The sequence below is a fragment of the Chiloscyllium plagiosum genome, chromosome 17, assembly GCF_004010195.1.
Source record: "Chiloscyllium plagiosum isolate BGI_BamShark_2017 chromosome 17, ASM401019v2, whole genome shotgun sequence".
Classification (NCBI taxonomy): Eukaryota; Metazoa; Chordata; class Chondrichthyes; order Orectolobiformes; family Hemiscylliidae; genus Chiloscyllium; species Chiloscyllium plagiosum.
The window spans coordinates 61,197,660-61,218,009 of NC_057726.1; the positions used below are offsets into that span (position 1 = coordinate 61,197,660).

Below are 20,350 nucleotides of genomic sequence, written 5' to 3' on the forward strand. Positions count from 1 at the left end.
TCCTATCTACCTGCGACTCCACTTTCAAGGATCTATGAACTTGCACTCCAAGGTCTCTTTGTTCAGCAACACTCCCTAGGACTTTACCATTAAGTGTATAAGTCCTGCTAAGATTTGCTTTCCCAAAATGCAGCACCTCGCATACATCTGAATTAAACTCCATTTTAGGATTTTGTATTGATGTTATCATATGTAGTGTTGTTCAGATGAGATGTCTGTCAGATTTTTGTTGTCCCAGTGTCGCCTTCTGAATAGCATGAATGGTACAGTTAAACCAGTGAGGAAGTTATTTAGAGGAGAATGATGGAATGTGCGTGTTTTTGAATTTCAGCTGCCTCACATGCACGCAGCTCATTATAATGGTGCTAATCTGTTCTGAATTTAATTTGGTGGCTAATGTTGAAGCTGTTCAAAATCTCAAGAGTTATGATTCACTTTATCTGCCAATTTGTTGATCTATCTAATGGTTTTTTTGTCTTGAGTTCCTTTTGGTTGAAAGATCAATATCACTGAATTTTGTTGTATTTGACTGATGGGCACTTCAGGTTGTTGATAATTTCCTTGATTTGGTAAAATATTATAGAGACATAGTCATAGAGATAATAGGATTTTGATCTACTTGTTTTGTTACCATGTTGTATTCTTAAGATGTTACGTTTTTGTGGTATTAAAACTGAGAAGTGTTGAAATTCTGTTGTTTTCAATGTAGAATTCAGTTTTCCTTTACCAATATGGCATCTCTATAGAGAAAAATTAAGATATTCCTCAAATATGGCTGAGGAATTCACAAAGATTTGGACGTATGTAAAACTCTCTCAAAATGATTTCACTGAATCAGAATCATTGATTTTTGATGGTTGCCCTGACTTCATTTGTGTGAACTTTTTTTTCTGTCTGAGATATTTCAGATTAGATTACTTAGTGTGGAAACAGGCCCTTCAGCCCAACATGTCCACACCGACACGCAACCCACTCAGACCCATTCCCCTACATTTACCCCTTCACCTAACACTATGGGCAATTTAGCATGGCCAATTCACCTGACCTGCAGATCTTTTGGAATGTGGGAGGAAACCGGAGCAAACCCACGCAGATACTGGGAGAATGTGCAAACTCCATACAGTCAGTCGCCTGAGGCGGGAATTGAACCCAGGTCTCTAGCACTGTGAGGCAGCAGTGCTAACCACTGTGCCAACGATTTTCTTGCTGCATTTGACAAAATGCGACCAGATTCATGCTCTTGCTCTTTATCCAACTTCTCGTGTGTTAATGATTAAAATCAAGAAAACTTCTGAGTTGCTGAATAAAACTTTGAATTTTATTTCATTCAAGCTGTCAAAATAATAAAGATTTCATTAACTTCACTGTTAGGGCATTGATACTTTGACTTGAAATAATGATTTTACTTTGATTCTTCTGTTTTAATTAATTTTCTTTAAGTTTCTATCTGAAGAATTATCTTAATGTGCTGTTATCAACTTTGTCATTTGAATAAATAGTTTAGAAATACCTTGCTGTTAGAAGTCCTAACTGTGCTTCTCAGTCTGGTTTCCAGGCAAACACAACGCTTTGTTTTGTTTCCTTCCCTCAAGGAATCGAATCTGCTTTGAGTATAAGGTAATCTACCTTTTTCGTGGGTGCTCAGTTTCGAATTCTCCCCTTAGCTGCTGTGGGGATTTTATTGCTTTCACTGCTTTATTCCCTTATTATGGACTGTAAACAACTTTGAGATTTACTGTTCTGATGGTTTCTGTGGGTGGGGTTTTCAGGTTAGAGATGTTCAGCTACTTAACTGCTTGGCTTTTCTTTGGCTGCTGGCTTACCTCCTAGCTGTATGGATGCTTTCTTGATTTAGCAAATCATTTTTTGAATTTATCACTTTTCTTGAGGCTCTTCTGGATCTTCACAGCAGCCGTGCTTTTCTAAGTAGTGCATCCTATTGCTGTCACTATCTTTTGTCATGTGGTTTGCCACATCGAGTTTGGGTTCTTCCAAAAGAAAACTAGATGCTGGAAATCCAGAACAAAAATGGAAATTGCAGGAGAAACACAGCAATCCTGGCAGCATCTGTGAAGAGAAAGCAGAGTTATTATTTCGGGACCAGTGACCCTGTTCTGAAGAATAGTTACTGGACCCAAAATGTTAATGCTGATTTCTCTCAATAGATGCTTTCAGACCTGCTGAGTTTCTCCAGCAATTTCTGTTTTATTTTGGGTTCTTTACAGACTGAGGAAAATGCAATCTTAAGAACTGTCTTCTGACTTGGACTTCAAAGTAACACTCTGCATTTAATACTAAATATTTCCAATACATTTGTCCAAGATATACCAAGCTTTGACTTATGGTCTATTCTGTTTGTTTTTTTTGTGTTTTCATGTCCAGTAGTCTGAAGACTCTATCTCTCTCTCTCTCTGTGTCTCACTCTCACCCCTCTCCCTTTCTCTGTGTCTTGTCTGTCTTTCTCTGTCTCCCTCCTCCAATTCTTTATCCCTGTTGTGCTCTCTTTCATACCCCCACTCTTGCTCTGGTATATTCAGTCCAAACACACACCCCATTCTCACATTTTCACTCTCACTGTCTCACATCTTCTCTAGCACTGTCTCTCAAACGCTCCCTCTCCCTCAGTTTCTCTCCTGCACATGCTCGCTTTCTCTCATACCCTCTCTTGCTCGCACTCTTTCTTTTACACACCCTCTCGCATTGTCTCCTCCCTCTCTCTCACAAACCCCCTCTCTCTTGCTCTCCTTACTTTGTGTATTTCAGGCATAATAATACAATTTTATTTCAGACCTTTAGCAGCATACATCTCCCAAGTTGTGAATACTAATCAGGCATTTAAATGCAGTTCATCAGCTATAAGGACACCTGTTTTGGCAGGCTCTGACAGAGACTGTTGTCCTTGGGTAGGATTGTTATGGTGCAAGTGGTGAGCTGCAGGACACATTTGATGATTTTTTTTTTATTCTGGGACACACTCTTCCATCTGCACCACATACCCTTGGATCTGGAATGAGTCCCATTACTGTACCTTAAATGCTCTGTTTTAAATCTCAAAAGTATTTTTTATCTTACCAGATTGGCAGTGTTATGGATCAGACCAGATCCCTTCAAATATTTTAATAGCCTAGACCCAACTTTGTTTCTTATTTTTAAAGGCAAACATGCAGTGTTTCTTCCAGATGCACTGGTCAAACTAATTGATTTTAAGCAAAATACAATTTATTTAAACACTGTAGTTAAAAATACAACCAAAGAATGAGGAATTTAGAATAACTTTATTGGAAAACTTAACAGAATAATTGATACAGTAACTATTGCTAATTACCTGTTCCACTATAGGAACATCCTATAAACATACCTCTTGTCAAAAAGGAAAATGCAGACACAGATTCTCGCACGCAGTTATCCAATCCAGGGGGAAAAAATGTCAAGACAAAATTGAGAGAATAGCAGCCAGGAGACATTCACTGAGGCTTCCAATTCTGTTGAGGCCCTAATAACTGCTTCTTCAAGCTAAACCTAAAACCTAGAAATCCTGATCTGAGCGCTGTTGATACCCATTCAGGCTGCTTTATAAAAAAAAAACCCAAGGCCTCAAGCTATTTACTCAAGTGTCCTTAACTAACCGGCTCATTGGCCTTACAACTTCTCTTAAACAAAACCAGGACAAAATAACTTCTTAAAGTCACAGCATTGTCACAGTAGTTTTTCTATTTCCTATCCTACCCATCACAGGATACCATGGGGTGAAATGGCCAAAAGAGTCTTTTTTGCACTGTGGGTATGTCAGCGGTTGCACTGACAGTTAAAGCTAAATAAGCCAATCTCTCTGATATAAGACTTAGGAGCAGAAGTAGACCATTCGAACCATCGAGTATGCTCCACCAATCACCTGAGATCATCGCTGATCTGATGATCCTCAACTCCACTTTCCTGCCTTTTCCCTATAACCCTCAATTCTCTTTTTGATTAAAAATCTATCTATCACAGCCCTGAATGTACTGAATAGTCCAGATTCTACAGCCTCTCTGGCGATGAATCACACAGATTCACTGCCCTCTGTGAGGAAAAAAAAGTCCTCCTTATCGCTCTCTTAAATGGGTGACCCCTTATTCTGAGATTATGCCTTCTGGTCCTAGATTCTTCCACAAAGGAGAAACAAACTTTCTCCATCTACCCTGTCAAGTCCATTAAGAATGTTGCATGTTTCAATAAGGTCACCTCTCATTCTCCTGAACTCCAATGAGAACAGGCCCAACCTCCTCAACCTCTCATAAGAAAGTCCCTCTCTACTGGTATCAGCCCAGTGAACGTGCTCTGTACTACCTTCAATGCCAATGTACCTTTCCTTAAATAAGGGGATTAAAACTGTTCACAGTATTTCAGCTGTGGTCTGCGTAGTCCCTTCTATAGTTTTAACAAGCCTTCTGTATTTTTATACTCTATTTTCTTTGAAATAAACACCAATATTCTATTTGCCTTCCCTATTGCCACTGAATCTCAATGCTAACTTTTTGAGTCACACATGAGATTTCATAAATGCCTCTGTTCTTTTAACTTTCTGTAATCTTTCTGCTTTCGATTAATATTTAGCTTCTCTATTCTTCCGAGCAAAGTGCTTAACCTCACATTTTCCCACATTAAGTTCCACCTGCCAGCATTTTGCGCACTCACTTTACCTGTCTATATTTCGCTGCAGCCTTATTGTGTCATCTATAAACTTGGCTGAAATATGGTCACTTTCCTCGTTCGAGTCATAAATCTACATTGTAAATAATTGTGGCCCCAGCACTGATCCCTGTTGCACTTGACTAGTTACAGGTTGCCATCCCGAAAATGCCGCTACTTATCCCAAGTGTGTCTTCCCTTTGTAAGCTAATCCTCCATCCATGTTAATGTACTACCTACCACACCATAGATTCTTATCTTGCAATGTAGACTAATCTCTGGTTCTGCCACTCAGCTTGCTGCAGGGTAGCTCCTTCATTTCACAGGTTTTATCTTCTCCCACTCACCTCTCTCTGGACAGTTTACTTCTTGCAGTCAACTGTAGTTAAAGCATCTTGTCCCTCTTTGCAATGAATTTCCAGCAATATACAGTAATTTACTTGGGCTTTGTTTTGCTCTGTCAAGGTCTCGTGCACACTGGCAGTGCTGATAATTCACCTATGATTAAGTTGTGTGTGGGGCCCATTCCCACTTCCATCTTAAATTGCTTACTTTAATACGCAGGTAGTTAGTAGAGGAAGCTTAAAGCAAACCTCTTCACTTGTATTACCAAGCTAACCCTCTATTCCTGATGAAGGGCTTTTGCCCGAAACGTCGATTTTCCTGCTCCTCGGATGCTGTCTGACCTGCTGTGCTTTTCCAGCACCACTCTGCTCTAAACTCTGGTTTCCAGCATCTGCAGTCCTCACTTTTGCCTTACCAAGCTAACTGCTGAGAACCGTTCCATTTTAATAGTTAGCTCTGTTCTCACAACCAGTTACAAATTGTTCCAACTCCTCTGCCTGATGTCATTCGCACCTCTTGAAATATTAACATTTCCTTAGCGATCTTGTCAAAATAGAAAAAAATCTCAACTATTTCATATGAATTTAGAGAAGCTTGGAAATTCAGATATTACTCTTAAAGATGTATTTATCAATTAGGCAAAGGTTGCTAAGAAATGGAACATTTTCTATTTCTTTCTCATTGATTTGATCATTGGTGTCTGTTCAAGATATGCAGCCCTGTCAAATCCTCCTAGGCAGGATAGACAATAAAATTCCACACTGTCCTGCTGCACTATTTTTATTCCGGATATGCAGTGAACTCGTTCTACTCTATCTCAGCAAGCACCCCAATCAGATATAGCATTGATCAGTTGTAGTTCAAGTTAATTGTTTTGTCAAAATTAAAATGACACCAATTTCAAAACTGCCGCTTGAGTGTAATATTTCCACATTTCACACCGGTTATCCAGATGACCATGCCAAATGATGTATTTGAATGCATAGTCACATTCATAAGCAGTTGCATAACAGCCTTCTTATATTTAACAGATTTCACACTAAGCAAAACATGTAGAGTATGTTCTGACATTAGTTTTAAATAGTCATAAAAGCCTTGTTCTGTCATTATCTCTCCTATGACTAAAGTATAGTTACGTGTCTGTGATGATCAATTGTGTTGAATTCTCTGACCAAATGAGAGAGGGTTAAAATTCCTCTAAACGCAATCATAAACTGTTTGTTCTAATTTAGATTTTGTATATACTTGTCCTTTCTGCCTTCAATACATTGTTGTCTTTGATTTTTGTCATTGTTATATGGCTGCTATTTGGTCATTGACTAATGATGCCTGTTTTAATGTCACTGCTGTAGCAGAGTCACTAGTGAGTCTGTCCCTCTTGGATGTTAATTGTGGGAAAAATGGAAGGAGGACAAGCAGGAAGAGTAGAAAGGCTGATGGCAGCATTCCCAAATTGGAAGGACCATGTCAGCAAAGTCTCTGGGTGAAAAAAGGGGGAATATTCTCACTGGCTTGTACAGAGCACACACAATTCACATTGTGCTGCATAAAATTCACTCCAAAGTAGACTGCCTGTCTCAATTACTTTTAGTCACATCAACATCCAAGTTCCTAGCAACACTAAGAGATTTTTAAAAAGCGCTACAAGGTAGCGATGAAAGATTGACCATTGATACCAACCCAGAATTTAGCTGAACTGCCAGGATTTTGAGTTGGTAGTCTTCTGTTTGCAAGAGGGAAATCAGGAAGGCAAACAGACCTTGGTAGATAGGGTCAAGGATAATCCAAAGAGATTCTACAAGTACATTAAGAACAGCTGCAGAGAGAGTAGGGTCCTTTAAAGATCAACAAGGTCATCTTTGTGTTGAGCCTCGGAAGATGGGAGGGATATGAAATGAATATTTTGCATCAGTTTTTACTATTGAGAAAGAAATGGAGGCTAAACAGCTCTAGGAAATAAATATTGATGTTTTGAAAACTGTTCATATTACAGAAGCAGAAGTGCTGGAGGTCTTAGAAAACACAAAGGTGGATAAATCTCCACCTGATCAAGTGTATCCCAGGGCATTGTAGGAAGTTAGGAAGGAAATGACGGGTTTCCAATTCAAATATTTGTATTGTCTATAACCATGAGTGAGGTGCTTAAGGACTTAAGGCTAATATTGTGCCTTTATTTAAGAAAAGCTGTAAAGAGAAGCCTGGAAACTATAGACCTATGAGTCAATTTACCGGTGGGTAAGTTGCTGGAGGTAATTCTGAAAGATTGGATTTAAATACATTTGGAGAGGCAAGGAATGATTAGGGATAATTAGCATGGTCTTGTGCGAGGGAAATCATCTCGCAAACTTAATTGAGTTTGTTTGCATAAAAGACCCTGAACTTCCACTTGCTTGCCACTTCAAAACACCCTGTTCCCTGACCAACATCTCTGTCTTGGGTTTGCTGCAGTGCTCTAGTGAAGCTCAATGCAAGCTGGAAGAACAGCATTCCATTTTCCATCTGGGGACCCTGCAGCCTTCCGGACTCAATATCGAATTCAATAACTTTAGGGCTTGAGCTCTCCCTTGTCTTTACCCCATTCCCCAGAACCAGGCCTTGTTATCACACAGCCTGCTATTACAGCACCCATTATTAGCTGCCGGCAGTCTCCATTAACAGCTATTCACCCTCCTAGCCAGATTGTAATCTACCCCTTTATCTACTTAACTGCTGTTTTCTCTCTTTGGGCTCTATCCCCACATATTGTTTCATCCTTACCCCTCCCCCAACACAATCTTCTGCATGTAAACAGACATTTTCCTAGCTACCATCAGATCTGAGGAAGTGTCACTCGACTTGAAGCATTAACTCTGATTTCTCTCGACAGATGCTGCCAGACCTGCAGAGCTTTTCCAGCAATTTCTATTTTTGTTCAGGACTTACACAATTCATGGTAGGGCCCTGGATAGTGTTGTAGAATAGAGGTATTCAAGTATATATTTCTTTGAAATCTGCATCACAGGTAGACAGGATGGTTAAGAAGGTATCAGGTATACCTGCTTTCATTGCTGAGAACTTTTTGAGTAGAGAAGTTGGGATGTCGTGTTGTGGTTGTATCAGACATTGATGAGGCGTCTTCTGTGGTATTGTGGGCAGTTATGGTCCCCTGTTACAGGAAGGATATTATTAAACGGAGAGGGTTCAGAAAAGACTTATCAGAATATTATTGAGAATGGAGATTTTATGTAATAAAAATAGGCTGGGACTGTTTTCACTGGAGCGTAGGAGGTTAAGGGCTGACATTACAGGGATTTATAAAATCATGGGGGGTAAGATAAGGTGAATAGCAAAGGTCACTGTGCCGCCGTGGTTAAGAGAGGTGAAGTGCATTAAAGTTATTTTTTGTCTTTGACATTACGAATGGCTGTGTGTGATTGAAATAAACTTCATATCACCATTCTTAAATTGTCAAAGGAAATTTTCAAACACTCTGCATATTGTGTCAGTTTCAAAAGCACTTCAAATACTTTTGTTATATTTATCAATTTAGTTCTGAATATAATGAATACTGGAAGAGTATACATTCCATGGATAAGGGAATGGAAGCTATGAGGGAGAATGGAGGGGGTATGAAGGGTGAGGGCTATAGGTCCTAACAGCCTTAAATTCAACTGGCCTATAGTCCCAATGCATGGGGTTGTCTCTCTATCTGCTGACCTTGCCAGCTGCTTGCTTCTGTTGCCACCTTGGGACTGTCTCCATTCCTTGCTTGTCTCCCTGATGAAAATAGGCAAGGCAGGCTCTTCCAGGACGGAGATGGATTTGTGGGGCCAGGCAAATTCTGGCTCATGATTCCAATCTTCCAGATGAGAATTCTGCCAAAAATGTGGACTTAAATGTAAGTAATTATGATGGGAATAATGTTTTGAAGTAGTGTTAATAGTATCACTGACCCAGTGTGATGAAAGAAATTAAAAGGTTATTGTGTTGAAACATTGAAATTGCATGGCTCATAGCAACCATGAAAGAGACAGCCCCTTGGGTTCTAGTAATAGGTGGAGAAGATACAAATCAGGGTGTTATTTCGGTCAGGAATATGTCATATGGAGGATATTGTTCTTGAAAGTATGTAGTTTAGAGCTGCCAAAATCAGGTTCTTTGGGATAGCAATTGAAGCAAAAATGCTGTGTGTATCCTTGCTGGAAAAAGACCAAAGGGTTTTCGAAGTGATCTACATTTTTTTTAAAAAACAATGATGAAAGTATATGATGAGTCGTTCTGACAACTTGAGGGCAAATTTTAAAATGCAAAGGGTATTATCCATGTGGAGTATAAAAGTAGGGAACATAATGAAGCAAGTAGATGGCAAGTATCGGTAGAAAAAGACTGAGGAAGTACTAACAAATTCACTTTTGATTTGAATTTATTTGTTTTTCTGAACAGTAATAAGAATGCTCAAAATATCAGTTAGAAGGATATGATAAGAGAATTGCAATATGAAGTTTGATACCAAATCAGAAAGAGTTGGCATGTTAACCTATTCCTCTTTCCTCTTTCTTGCCCACTAGTCTCAGCTCATATGTTAATGTTACTTGTAGAAATTTTGCCCTGAGGTTTTCCCTCCAGTTTTTGATATCTGACCCAGCTGGCGTAATTGTGTTTTTTATTTCTCACATTTTTTGTGATATATGGTTCTAGTATTTATACTATAGGTTCATGTTAAAAAAAATTACACGATGTGGGGATCACTTAATAATTACTTGTGATGATTGATATGGAGAATCCATTCACTGGACAATTATCTAAACTGATCCTCTGTCTATCTGTTCAACAGATCCCTTAAAAGATTAACTGGACCACAGAGCTCAATCTATTGCCAGAATGCCAAGATATTCCCAAAGACTATTTGAATGTTTTCTTGTCTGCTTTTAATTACAGTCAGGATTTCAATCTCTGAATTTATCCTTAACTCTTGAGTCACTCAGTGTGTTTTGTTTTTTAATAGATACTAAATATGTCAGTTTCAGCTTTAAGTTTTCACCTTTATTTTTAGCCTTGACATAATAACTAATGTTATATTTCCGAACTTGTTTTTGTAAATGTTAAGATAAAATCATATCGACAGACTTGCTATCAGCTTAGCTCAGTTACATACAGCCTATGAATCATGTAGTTACAGGTTGAGGCATCTTTCAAAGCTTAAGCTTATCATTTGTGGGCGGCACGGTGGCACAGTGGTTAGCACTGCTGCCTCACAGCGCCTGAGACCCGGGTTCAATTCCCGCCTCAGGCGACTAACTGTGTGGAGTTTGCATGTTCTCCCCGTGTCTGCGTGGGTTTCCTCCGGGTGCTCCGGTTTCCTTCCACAGTCCAAAGATGTGCAGGTCAGGTGAATTGGCCGTTGGGTAAATGTAGGGGTATGGGTGGGTTGCGCTTCGGCGGGTCGGTGTGGACTTGTTGGGCCGAAGGGCCTGTTTCCACACTGTAATGTAATGTAATCTAATCTAATCAAGGCTGATGTTCTAGTGCTATAATGGAGTGTTCCATTGTCATTCTCAGTACCTAATCTAATGTAATCTAATCTAATCTAATCAAGGCTGATGTTCTAGTGCTATAACGGAGTGTTCCATTGTCATTCTCAGTACCTAATCTAATGTAATCTAATCTAATCTAATCAAGGCTGATGTTCTAGTGCTATAATGGAGTGTTCCATTGTCATTCTCAGTACCTAAACTGGTGCCGTGTGTTGTGACAATGTTATACTTTAAATAATCTGTAACTGAAGATGCTGTACCTTTGTACCTAAAATGGCGCTCCACGTGGCTGCTTATTAACTTTTCATTGTATTCATTTGAGTGCATGTGACAATAAAGCTAAAGCTAATTCAGTTCTTCTTTGGATGAGATGTTAAATTGAAACATTTTCTTACTGTTCAGAGCGATGTGAAAGATGTCATGTTATATAAAGAATAGGTTTTACCAATTTGTACTGGCTGACACCATTGAAACCGGAATAACTAATCATCTGCCTTTCTGCAATTTTGGGAGATCTATGCACAAAGTAGTATTTAGCACCTTTAGTGAAGCTTTTGAATGCAATTACTTTAGGAAGATCTGATGAGACTCTGTATGTATAAAAATTACTTTCAAATTGTGTAGAGCACATGCCCAATTAAAGTGGCTAGAAAACCATCTTGAGTGATTGTTTAAAATGTTTGGTATTGCCTTGGATGCATACTGCTTGTTTTACACCACAGCTCAAGAAGAATTTTCAACCCTTGACATGTTTGTGACATGATTAAAATATATACTGTTTTTTTCTGATTAGTTCAAATTTAATAGGAAAGGGGATTACTACTATTGACTGACTTCAGTCTCTTGTTTTACTTCCATGCACTTCTGTCATTCTGTCCAAACTATGACAGAAAATTCACTACTACTTTTCTAAAACAGTGAATGTTACTTCTGTGTTTTCTAAAGTTTCCTTTTCTGGAAAATTAGAGGGAAAGGCTGGACAGGCTGGGACTTTGATTCCCTGGAGCACAAGAGGTTGTGATCTTAGAGGTTAATAAAATCATGTGGGGCATAGATAAGGTGAATGACAGGTGCCTTCTCCCTAGGATGGGTGAGTTCAAAACTAGAGGGCATAGGTTGAAGGTAAGAGGAGAAAGATTTAAAAGAGACCCGCAAATCAACATTTTCCACACAAAGGTTGGTGCGAGTGTGGAATGAACAGCCAGAGGAAGTGGTAGATGCAGGTACAGTTAGAACATTTAAAAGACATTTGGACAGTTACGTGACTTGGAAAGGTTTGGAGGGATATGGACCAAATGCAGGCAAATGGGACTAACTTAGTTTGGGAAACCTGGTTGGCATGGATGAGTTGGACCAAAGGGTTTGTTTCAGTGCTGTAGTGACTTTATATGACTTTCCTTATTGTTCTGGCTGTACTTTTGAACTTAATGCACTGTTGTATTTCAATTTTTGGTCTTCATTGATGCACAAAATCTAATACACTTTAATGTTACTAATCAATGGTTCTAAGTGCTAAACTAACAGTAGAAAATGTTGAAAATACTCAAGGCCTGGCAGCATCCATGAAGTGAAACAAATTTAGCATTTTGAGTTGATGACTATTTTCTTTTGTTTTTCCAGCATATGCAGTATTTTGATTCTATACAAAATGTTGCAGAATGTGGAAAGACGTTTATTATCTCTCTGTCACAATCATTTCTACCCAGTATTTACAATAAATTACTTAGAATTGCAGTTGACTTGGAATTGGTAAACAAGGCAAAAATTTGTGCGTGGCAACTTGATGTTGATTGTAAGGCCATGATTATTAATCAATGGGATGTAAAGATCAGGGGGATGCAGTTTTAATGCTGCCTTTAATCAACCTGAATGACAGTGCTGGCTTCCTTTAAAGTGAAGGCACTTTAATGGAATCAGCAGTAGGACAACAAATTAAGAATCTGCTACTATATTGGTGGGAGTCTGGGAAATCTTTAGGATCTGCTGCCCAATTCACTATTCCTAAGCACAGAGTGAATTCAAGAGGGTTCCAGGTGGGGTTTTAATGGCAAGGAAGAAGGTAATTTGATGGGGTAGGTTGAAGTGCCCTTGTTCCTCCTGACTTCTGATACTGCCTGTATCACACTGGGAAGTGGACAAATAAGAGATGGTTTTTGGATTGGGTTTGAAATTTTTAAACCTTTTACACCTTGCTTTACTCCAGACCATGCGTTTGGGGTTAAAATTATCTTCGAGTTCTTTGTTTCATTGATGTGTAGAAAACAGCTACTGGTTACTTTGTACATCTTTCTCCTTGTTGTTTATGTATAATTTGAACAGTGTGGCCTTTGGTGAGAGAAGTCACCCTTGATTTTGTGCAGAAGGATATGGGTCATTGCAATTACATTGTCCACGATTTTGGTCGGGGAATTCATAGACAGAATTTGATATGTAAAGTTGCTCTGCTTGTGATATTCTGACGTGACAAGGGACAAGGTTAGAAAGTCAAATCTGTCAAACCATTTATTGAGCACACAAGGCAAATAATTCTGGCTTGCCAAATGTAAAGTCAGAAATCAGCAGCCAGAAGATCCAAGAAACTGTGGTGTGTAAGGAAGCTGACATAAAAATACAAACAATTTTTAAAAGTTTACTTATTGGCTCAATTGCAGTGAAATATTTTTGAATTGTTCAAATCTATTCTTAAAAGATATGTGTCAGAGGTGTATAATTTGCATCAAAATTTAAGTGTCAATGACACACACAAACTTGTCATGCTTTTCTAATGAGAAGCACAGAATCATACCACATAGATAGAAATCCATTTGACCTTTTGAGCCTGCGCTTGCTCTTAGAGAGGTATCCAATTAGTGCCGGTCCCCTGCTCTTTCTTTATAGCCCAGCATTTTCTTTTCTTTATACGTATATACCTAGTTCCATTTGAAAATCATTTAAAATTTTAGGCAGTAAATCCAGATGGCAATGTATTCTATGAAAAGTTAAATTATCTTTATTTCATCAATTTTTTTTCTTTTGCTAGTATCTTGAATTTAAGATATTTGACCAAACCTCCTGCCACTGGTCAAAACAGTAGTTAAGTGATTAACACTACTGCCCTACGCAGTGACTATATGTGTGGAGTTTATACATTCTCCCTCTCTCTGGATCGGTGTAGGTTTCTGCCGGGTGCTGTAGTTTCCTCCCACAATATAAAGGTGTGCAGGTTAGGTGAATTGGCCATGCTAAATTGCCCCATAGTGTTCAGGGATGCGCAGGCTAGATGGATTAGCCATGGTGAATGTGGGGTCATGGGGGTACGGTAGGGTGGGGGTCAGGATGGAATGCTGTTTGGAGAGGGACTCTGTGCAGACTCGACAGGCCAAATGGTTTCTTTCTGCACTGTAGGGATTCCATGATTCACTAGAAACATTTTTTTCCTATTTACCTTTTCAAAATCCTTTATAAATTTGAAAATCTCTTAAATTTTCCCTTTTTAATCTTCCCTATTCTATTTGGATAACAGTCAAGAAATGTTGCACCATCTATTTATTCTAATTAGTAATAATATAATTTGAACCAATCAAAAAGAATTTTCTGTGCTCCACTTGCTTTCTGCCTTACTACAACTGTGATCCACTGAGCATCATCACACATTATCACTCGCTTCATTTATGAATTCGGCTGGACATTAAGATGCAATTTGATTTGAGATAATCTTTTAACAAAGGAAAGCAGAAAATAAATGTTGGAGATAGGACCAATACAAAAACAGTGTTGTTTAAAAAATGTATAAATGGTTGCCTCTCTCTATTAAGATGGCTGCTGTGCTGTTGTTGAGAAACTAGGCATAAAACTTGCCTTGAATCCACCCTGACTGTGTGGTTACACTGCATCTCTAATTTTGTCTTGTTTACTGTTAAAATCTAAAACATAGTAGCATGGCTAATGAAGATCTTCCATTGTTGCTCCATGTGACATTCCCTTTTTCTCTTTGCAGGAAACTTGCGACATGTTCTTGCCCCCCATGGACTCAGACTGGCAGGTACTGTATGCCAACTATTTTTGACATTGTATCACTTGAAGAAGAGTCATGAGTTCTCTGGCATTAGGGAAATTTCTGGAGAGAGAATGTGTCCTGTTGCTATGTGAACCATTTCAAGAATGCTTTATCGTCTTCCTACTGTTTCTCAATTTGAAATGTATTTAATGTGTTTTCTCCTACGGGTTCTGCTTGTTCTGCCAGCAATACACCACAGTCGAAGCAGGCAGCACCTCATCTCTGCTGTGGTAAGAAAATTAGTTGCCAGTGCCACTACTTATATGAGCAATTCTCAGATTCACACTGGGTAAATAAGCCCCTTATTCTCTCATCACAGTATACATCTACTCTTTTCCTTGTCTTTTCGTCCAAGAGCAGGAAATATCTGGAGAAAATTGTAGACAAAAATTACAATGACCCAGCACTTTGCGACCAGGAATTCTTTGTAACGATGAGAAGAAACATTAGAGAAATTGATCTTTGAACTGAGATCTATTTCCTTTCTTCCTCGTGATGGAAATTGAATAAAGATTTGTACACAGTTTCTTTCACTGTGTCTCTCACACCTGCACACACACAACATGGGTGTTGAGGAAAATATACGTTAGGCGGAAGTGTGGCAATTTTATTAAAAAAACCAGGACTTTCTCAGTTTAGAGCACTGACTCTATGCTGGCTGGTGCTACAGTCCGTATGTTTAAAAAAAAATCCAACCAGGAGATTTAGAATATCCTCAGTAAAAAGAAATCAACAGGAGTGTCAGAGGTTCTGCTCACACTGAGAGCTGGATCAGTGTCACAAAGACTTTCTATGTGTAAGTAAAAGGTGACTTGGTTGATAAGATACCAGCCTTTGTGAAGTTCTTTCAGTTTCTATGGGTTTGTACTGGGACCACTTTTTTTTAAGTGTATTCTAATGGTTTGGACTTGGATGTACATGCACAATTTAAAAAAAAACACTTGAATTAGACTAAAATTGAAATTGTAGAGATGATGAAAGACTTTGAGAGAATACGGGTAGACTGGTGGAATGGGCAGACAAGTGACTGATGAAACTTAATGTTTGAAAGTGTGATGTCATACATTTTGGTCGGAAGACAGGGAAACCAATATTAACTAAAGAACACAATTCCAAAGAGAGCAAAAACATAGAGATCTGGAGGTATTTTAGTATAAATCTTTGGAAGAGGCAGGACAAGTTGAGAAAATAGTTAATAAGCCATTTGGTATCCTGAGTTTTATAAATTAAAATATTCTGTACAAAGAAAAGAAAATTTGACAAAACATGTATAAAACAGTATTTGGACCTTAGCTGAAACATTATATTTAACTCTGGGATCTGCCCATTGGGAAGGATGTAAAACCCTTGTAAAGCTTTTCTCTTTCTAAGAGTTCAAGAATGGTGAACTTGAGTAGTCATGGTGGGGAGCTCAGAGCAGGGTCAAAAGGGCTTGGTGTGAATTTCAAGACTGGTGCTGAGTGAGTAGGGAAATAAGACAGAGCAGAGCTGATTGCAGAGAAAGTGGAACTGGGATTTGGGGACATAAAACTACTGCTTTGCATTCCAGCTTTTCTCCATCTGGACAAGATGGAGAAATCCAGATGGGGGTAGGGTGGAAGAGGGGATGATTGAGTTAGGGTGGATAGAGATGGGAGGACATGACTGAGTCAGTAGTTGCTGAGGAGGGAAAGGACAGGAATAAGTGTTTATATACTGAGTTGGATGGGGAGGTAGGTATGCATAAGTATGTGGATGGGAGGGGAGGCAGTTTGGGAAAAAGGATGTGTGGGGTGGGGTGAAGGGGCTGATTACCAGGTGGTTGGGTAGGATTGGGTTTTGCTGAGTCTACTTTAACCATGGAATCTGTAGAATTTGGCTGAAACATGCATGAGCACAGAAAATAATATTTTTACAAAGTATATTGATTTTTCAGATTTATTTGTTAATAATTGTGTTGATTTATGAGATGCAAACTTTAGTATTAATGCACCAAACGTTATTATGCAGCCTTATTGCTACTTTTTTTTTGCTGGTGTCTGGGCTCCATTAATTGACATTCAGCAGAAGCAGTATGTACTGTTAGAAAGTGGAGGTCGACCTTCCTCTGATAACTAAAACCAAAATATCTAGAGAAGATCGCCTTGCTTCATGATTTATTTAAAGGCGTGTGACAAGTGGTTTTACCTCTCATACCCCAATCTGTTATAACGGAGTGGTTAACTGAAAATAATCCTTTCTTTTAGTCTATAATCAACAAGTAACAATTTATTTATCTAACTCCAACAGTGAATGAATCAACAGAACCACTAACAAACTGTACAATCCCCTCTAACAATTTCTGAATAAAAGGAAATTCTAATGGTATACTTCCAATATATACTATAAAAATATTAAACTTAGTCTCTCAAAAGTATGGCCAGGATTTGTCTTCTGGAATGCTCCATGCCTTTTCCACTGGTCATCTTTCAGGAATGCCTTCTCCTTCAAATTCTTGCATCAGGAATGCTTCTCTGCATTGAATTCTGGTGTCAGGAATATTAGATAAAAGTTCCGCTGTACCTTTGGTCAGATGATGGTTACTCTGAGAGCTGAGAGAGCTAATTTCTTCAGAGGGCAGTTTGCTTTCTGCCAATTTTCAAATGCCCTCTTATTTTATACCCTTGATAACCTATTAACTTCCTTATAGTTGGATTGGTTCTCGGTTGTCAAAACCATCAAATTTAAATTTAATTGGTCCTTAATCTCCAACTGCCAGGTTTAAATTAATTTGCCAAATTTAAAAATGTGTTGTCTTGGTAAAAATGTTGCTTTGTCTGCTGACAGTACAGCTTTTTTGTACAGATGTTTCAATTTGAGCACCTGCAACTAGCAAGCTGCTGCCTACAGATAATCATTTTCTAATTGCTAAACATAGAGGGAAAAAATACATTTCATCTTTTAAAGGGACCACACACTCTTTCCCCCCTATCATTTTACAAACATCAAATTCTAACTTCCTGCCTTCCAATCCACAAATACTTTACCCAACTTCACAACAGTACCATTTACAAGATGCACTGCAAGAATTCACCAAAGCCCCTAGAAAATACCTTCCAAACCCATGATCGCTACTATTGGGAAGAACAGAGGCAGCAGATATACGGGATCTATATTATCACCTGCATGTTCCCCTCCAAGCCTTTCACTAACCTGACTTGATAATATATTGCTGTTCTTTCAGTGTTGCCTTGTCAAAATACCCTTCCAAATAGCATTGTGGGTCTACTTATGGCAAATGGACTGCAGCAGATCAAGAAAGCAGCTCTCCACTGCCTTCTCTGTGGCAATGAGGAATGGGCACTAGATGTCCAAATTGCATGAATGAATTAAAAAAAAAACTGCCCATCCATAATTGCGCTTGAAGGTGGTGGTGAGTTTGCAAGGGATCCCATCGGAATATAGTGTGCAAAGCACTACCATTGTCCTTTGCCTTATCCAGCAAAATTATGTTCTTAAGTTTGCATGTACTTCTAACTGTATTGAATGCTGAAATGCTAAGATCACATTTCTGATTTGATAGAAAAGGATTGCTCATTACTGGCAGTAATCAAAAGAAACAACTAAATTTCTATCTACTTGAGTCTGATAATGCCATTAACTTGAAAAGGGGTTGACGCATTTGTATTTCACTAAAAAATTGTAAGTGCTATAATTATATGATTCCTTGTCAAACAACATCTTCAAATTTTTTTTTTGAGTCACTAATTTTTAGATAACTTTTGTCTTCAGCTACCCTCACCCCTGTAGGTAAGTACTTGAAGGGAAAACAGTTGCAAGCTTATAGGAATTTGGGACTAGTTAAATTTCTCTTGGAGAGAGCTGGCATGGATTTAATGGGCTAAATGATTTTCTTCTGTGCTCTAACCATTTCACAATCCTCCAATGTGATTCTTATGAAGGAGGATCTGACTACTTACTTTGCCCAGACCACATCAATTATTTTCCATCTGTTTTTGTCTGATATCACACAGATTCCATTGTGCAGATTTGGCAAGAAATTATGGAAAAAGGCACGTGTTTTATGTCTCGCTCTCAGCTGATTCTCTTATTCTTGCAACACTCCTATAATCAAAAATGGTATTTTTAACCTGCTACCCACCATGCACCAGCATCACCCTCAAACGCAACTTAGAAGACTTTATTTTTAGCCACCACTAAGGTTGGAATTAGAGGCAGGTGTTGTTGAAAATTAGCAATACTAGCTTATTTACTGGTTCCTTTACTGCATCTCAGCTCACAGTGGTAACTGATTAGGCTGTCTTAGAATTTTACTAAGTTCACTGTACAGACCAATAGTGGTTTCCAGCCTAAAATATTTTTTTAATGTAAAATGTTTTAAAAAGGTGTGAAGAAGTCATCTCCATGTTGGAGACTTCTCCTGTCCTTTATTCCTTATTGCAACTCCTGCACTTTCCAGGCTAGAAGGCCATTGGTTGAAACTCAATTTTTAAGAACATATTCTTGACCTTAATTGAATAGGGACCCTATCTCCATTCCAGTTAAGAAGATGCCCTGTTGAAAATCCTAATGTGTGACTCTTTGCTCCCAGTTGTGTGTTTGAGATCCTGATGCAGTCTTGAGTTCTGTTTTGTCTCCTCGGAAGTAAAGTTGCATGACTTTGTCTTTATAGTACAAGTTGAAAATAGCTAGAGAGGTTCCTGTGTATGAGTGGGATGAAGACAGTGGAGCAGAAATTAGGCCATTCAGCGCATTGAGTCTGCCCCACCATTCAATCATGGCTGATAAGTTTCTTAGCCTCATTCTCCTGCTTTCTCCCCATAACCTTTTGATCCCCATGATACTCAAGAACCTGTGTAGCTCTCTCTCAAATATACTCCATGGCCTCCACAGCATTCTGTGGCAATGAATTCCAGAGTAGGTGAACTTTCCTCTCATTCCAGTCTCTTATAGTCCTACAGTAATAGGCACTTGGATCACAAAGGTGATAGTACAAGAGCAATAATCACTGCCATCACATGTCCGGTGATGCTAACAATACTGACCTTGTTTTTGAGGCTGATTATAGAATAATTTTAAAATGTCTGTCAGATTATTATCCAACAATATATTTGCGAGATTTAGTCACGGTGTTGGTCACACAATAATTTGCATAATTATCCACTGTCAATTTAAATTACAAACCAAAATTTAATGACCATCACAGTAGTGATGTGAACATTCAATACATTGCTTTCCCAATTACGCTTATCCTTTTTCCTTAATTGATGAGAGTTCGGTTCCTGTTAAGAAAGCAAACACAGGCTTTAAATTTCGATTTTTTTTTCAAATGTCAGCATCTCAATTAACACACACCTCTGGTGCCAGTGACAGTTGGTCACAGCTTCCAAGCGCTAATTGGATTTTTTGGCCTTTGGATAATTCTGTACATTCAAGCAAATTTTAAAAAAACACCAAATATGTTTAGAAAACAGCCAGCAGGTTCTGGGAAAGAAAGAAAGAACTCGAGTTTATATAAAATCTTTTCACTAGCTCAGTAGATCACAAGTCCAATCAGCAACTACTTTTGAAGATTTGTAATGTAGAAAAGGCATCCTTCAATTTCTGCACAGGCAAGATCCCACAAGCAATGATCAGATAATGACCAGAGCTGAAAATGTGTTGCTGGAAAAGTGCAGCAGGTCAGGCAGCATCCAAGGAACAGGAGAATCGACGTTTCGGGCATAAGCCCTTCTTCAGGAATGAGGAATGACTTCCTCATTCCTGAAGAAGGGCTTATGCCCGAAACGTCGATTCTCCTGTCCCATGG

The 20,350-nt window shown here is 38.7% G+C and overlaps 1 protein-coding gene across 5 annotated transcripts in view; it reads left to right on the forward strand.

The window, feature by feature from the left end:
• The window catches only part of ndrg4 (NDRG family member 4), a 163,261-nt gene that overhangs the window by 42,768 nt on the left and 100,143 nt on the right, over positions 1–20,350 (forward strand). For all 5 annotated transcript variants that reach the window (XM_043707294.1, XM_043707293.1, XM_043707295.1 and 2 more), the window contains one exon: positions 14,503–14,547. In XM_043707294.1, coding sequence (XP_043563229.1) covers positions 14,503–14,547 — 45 coding nt within the window. The remainder of the gene's footprint in view (positions 1–14,502; positions 14,548–20,350) is intronic.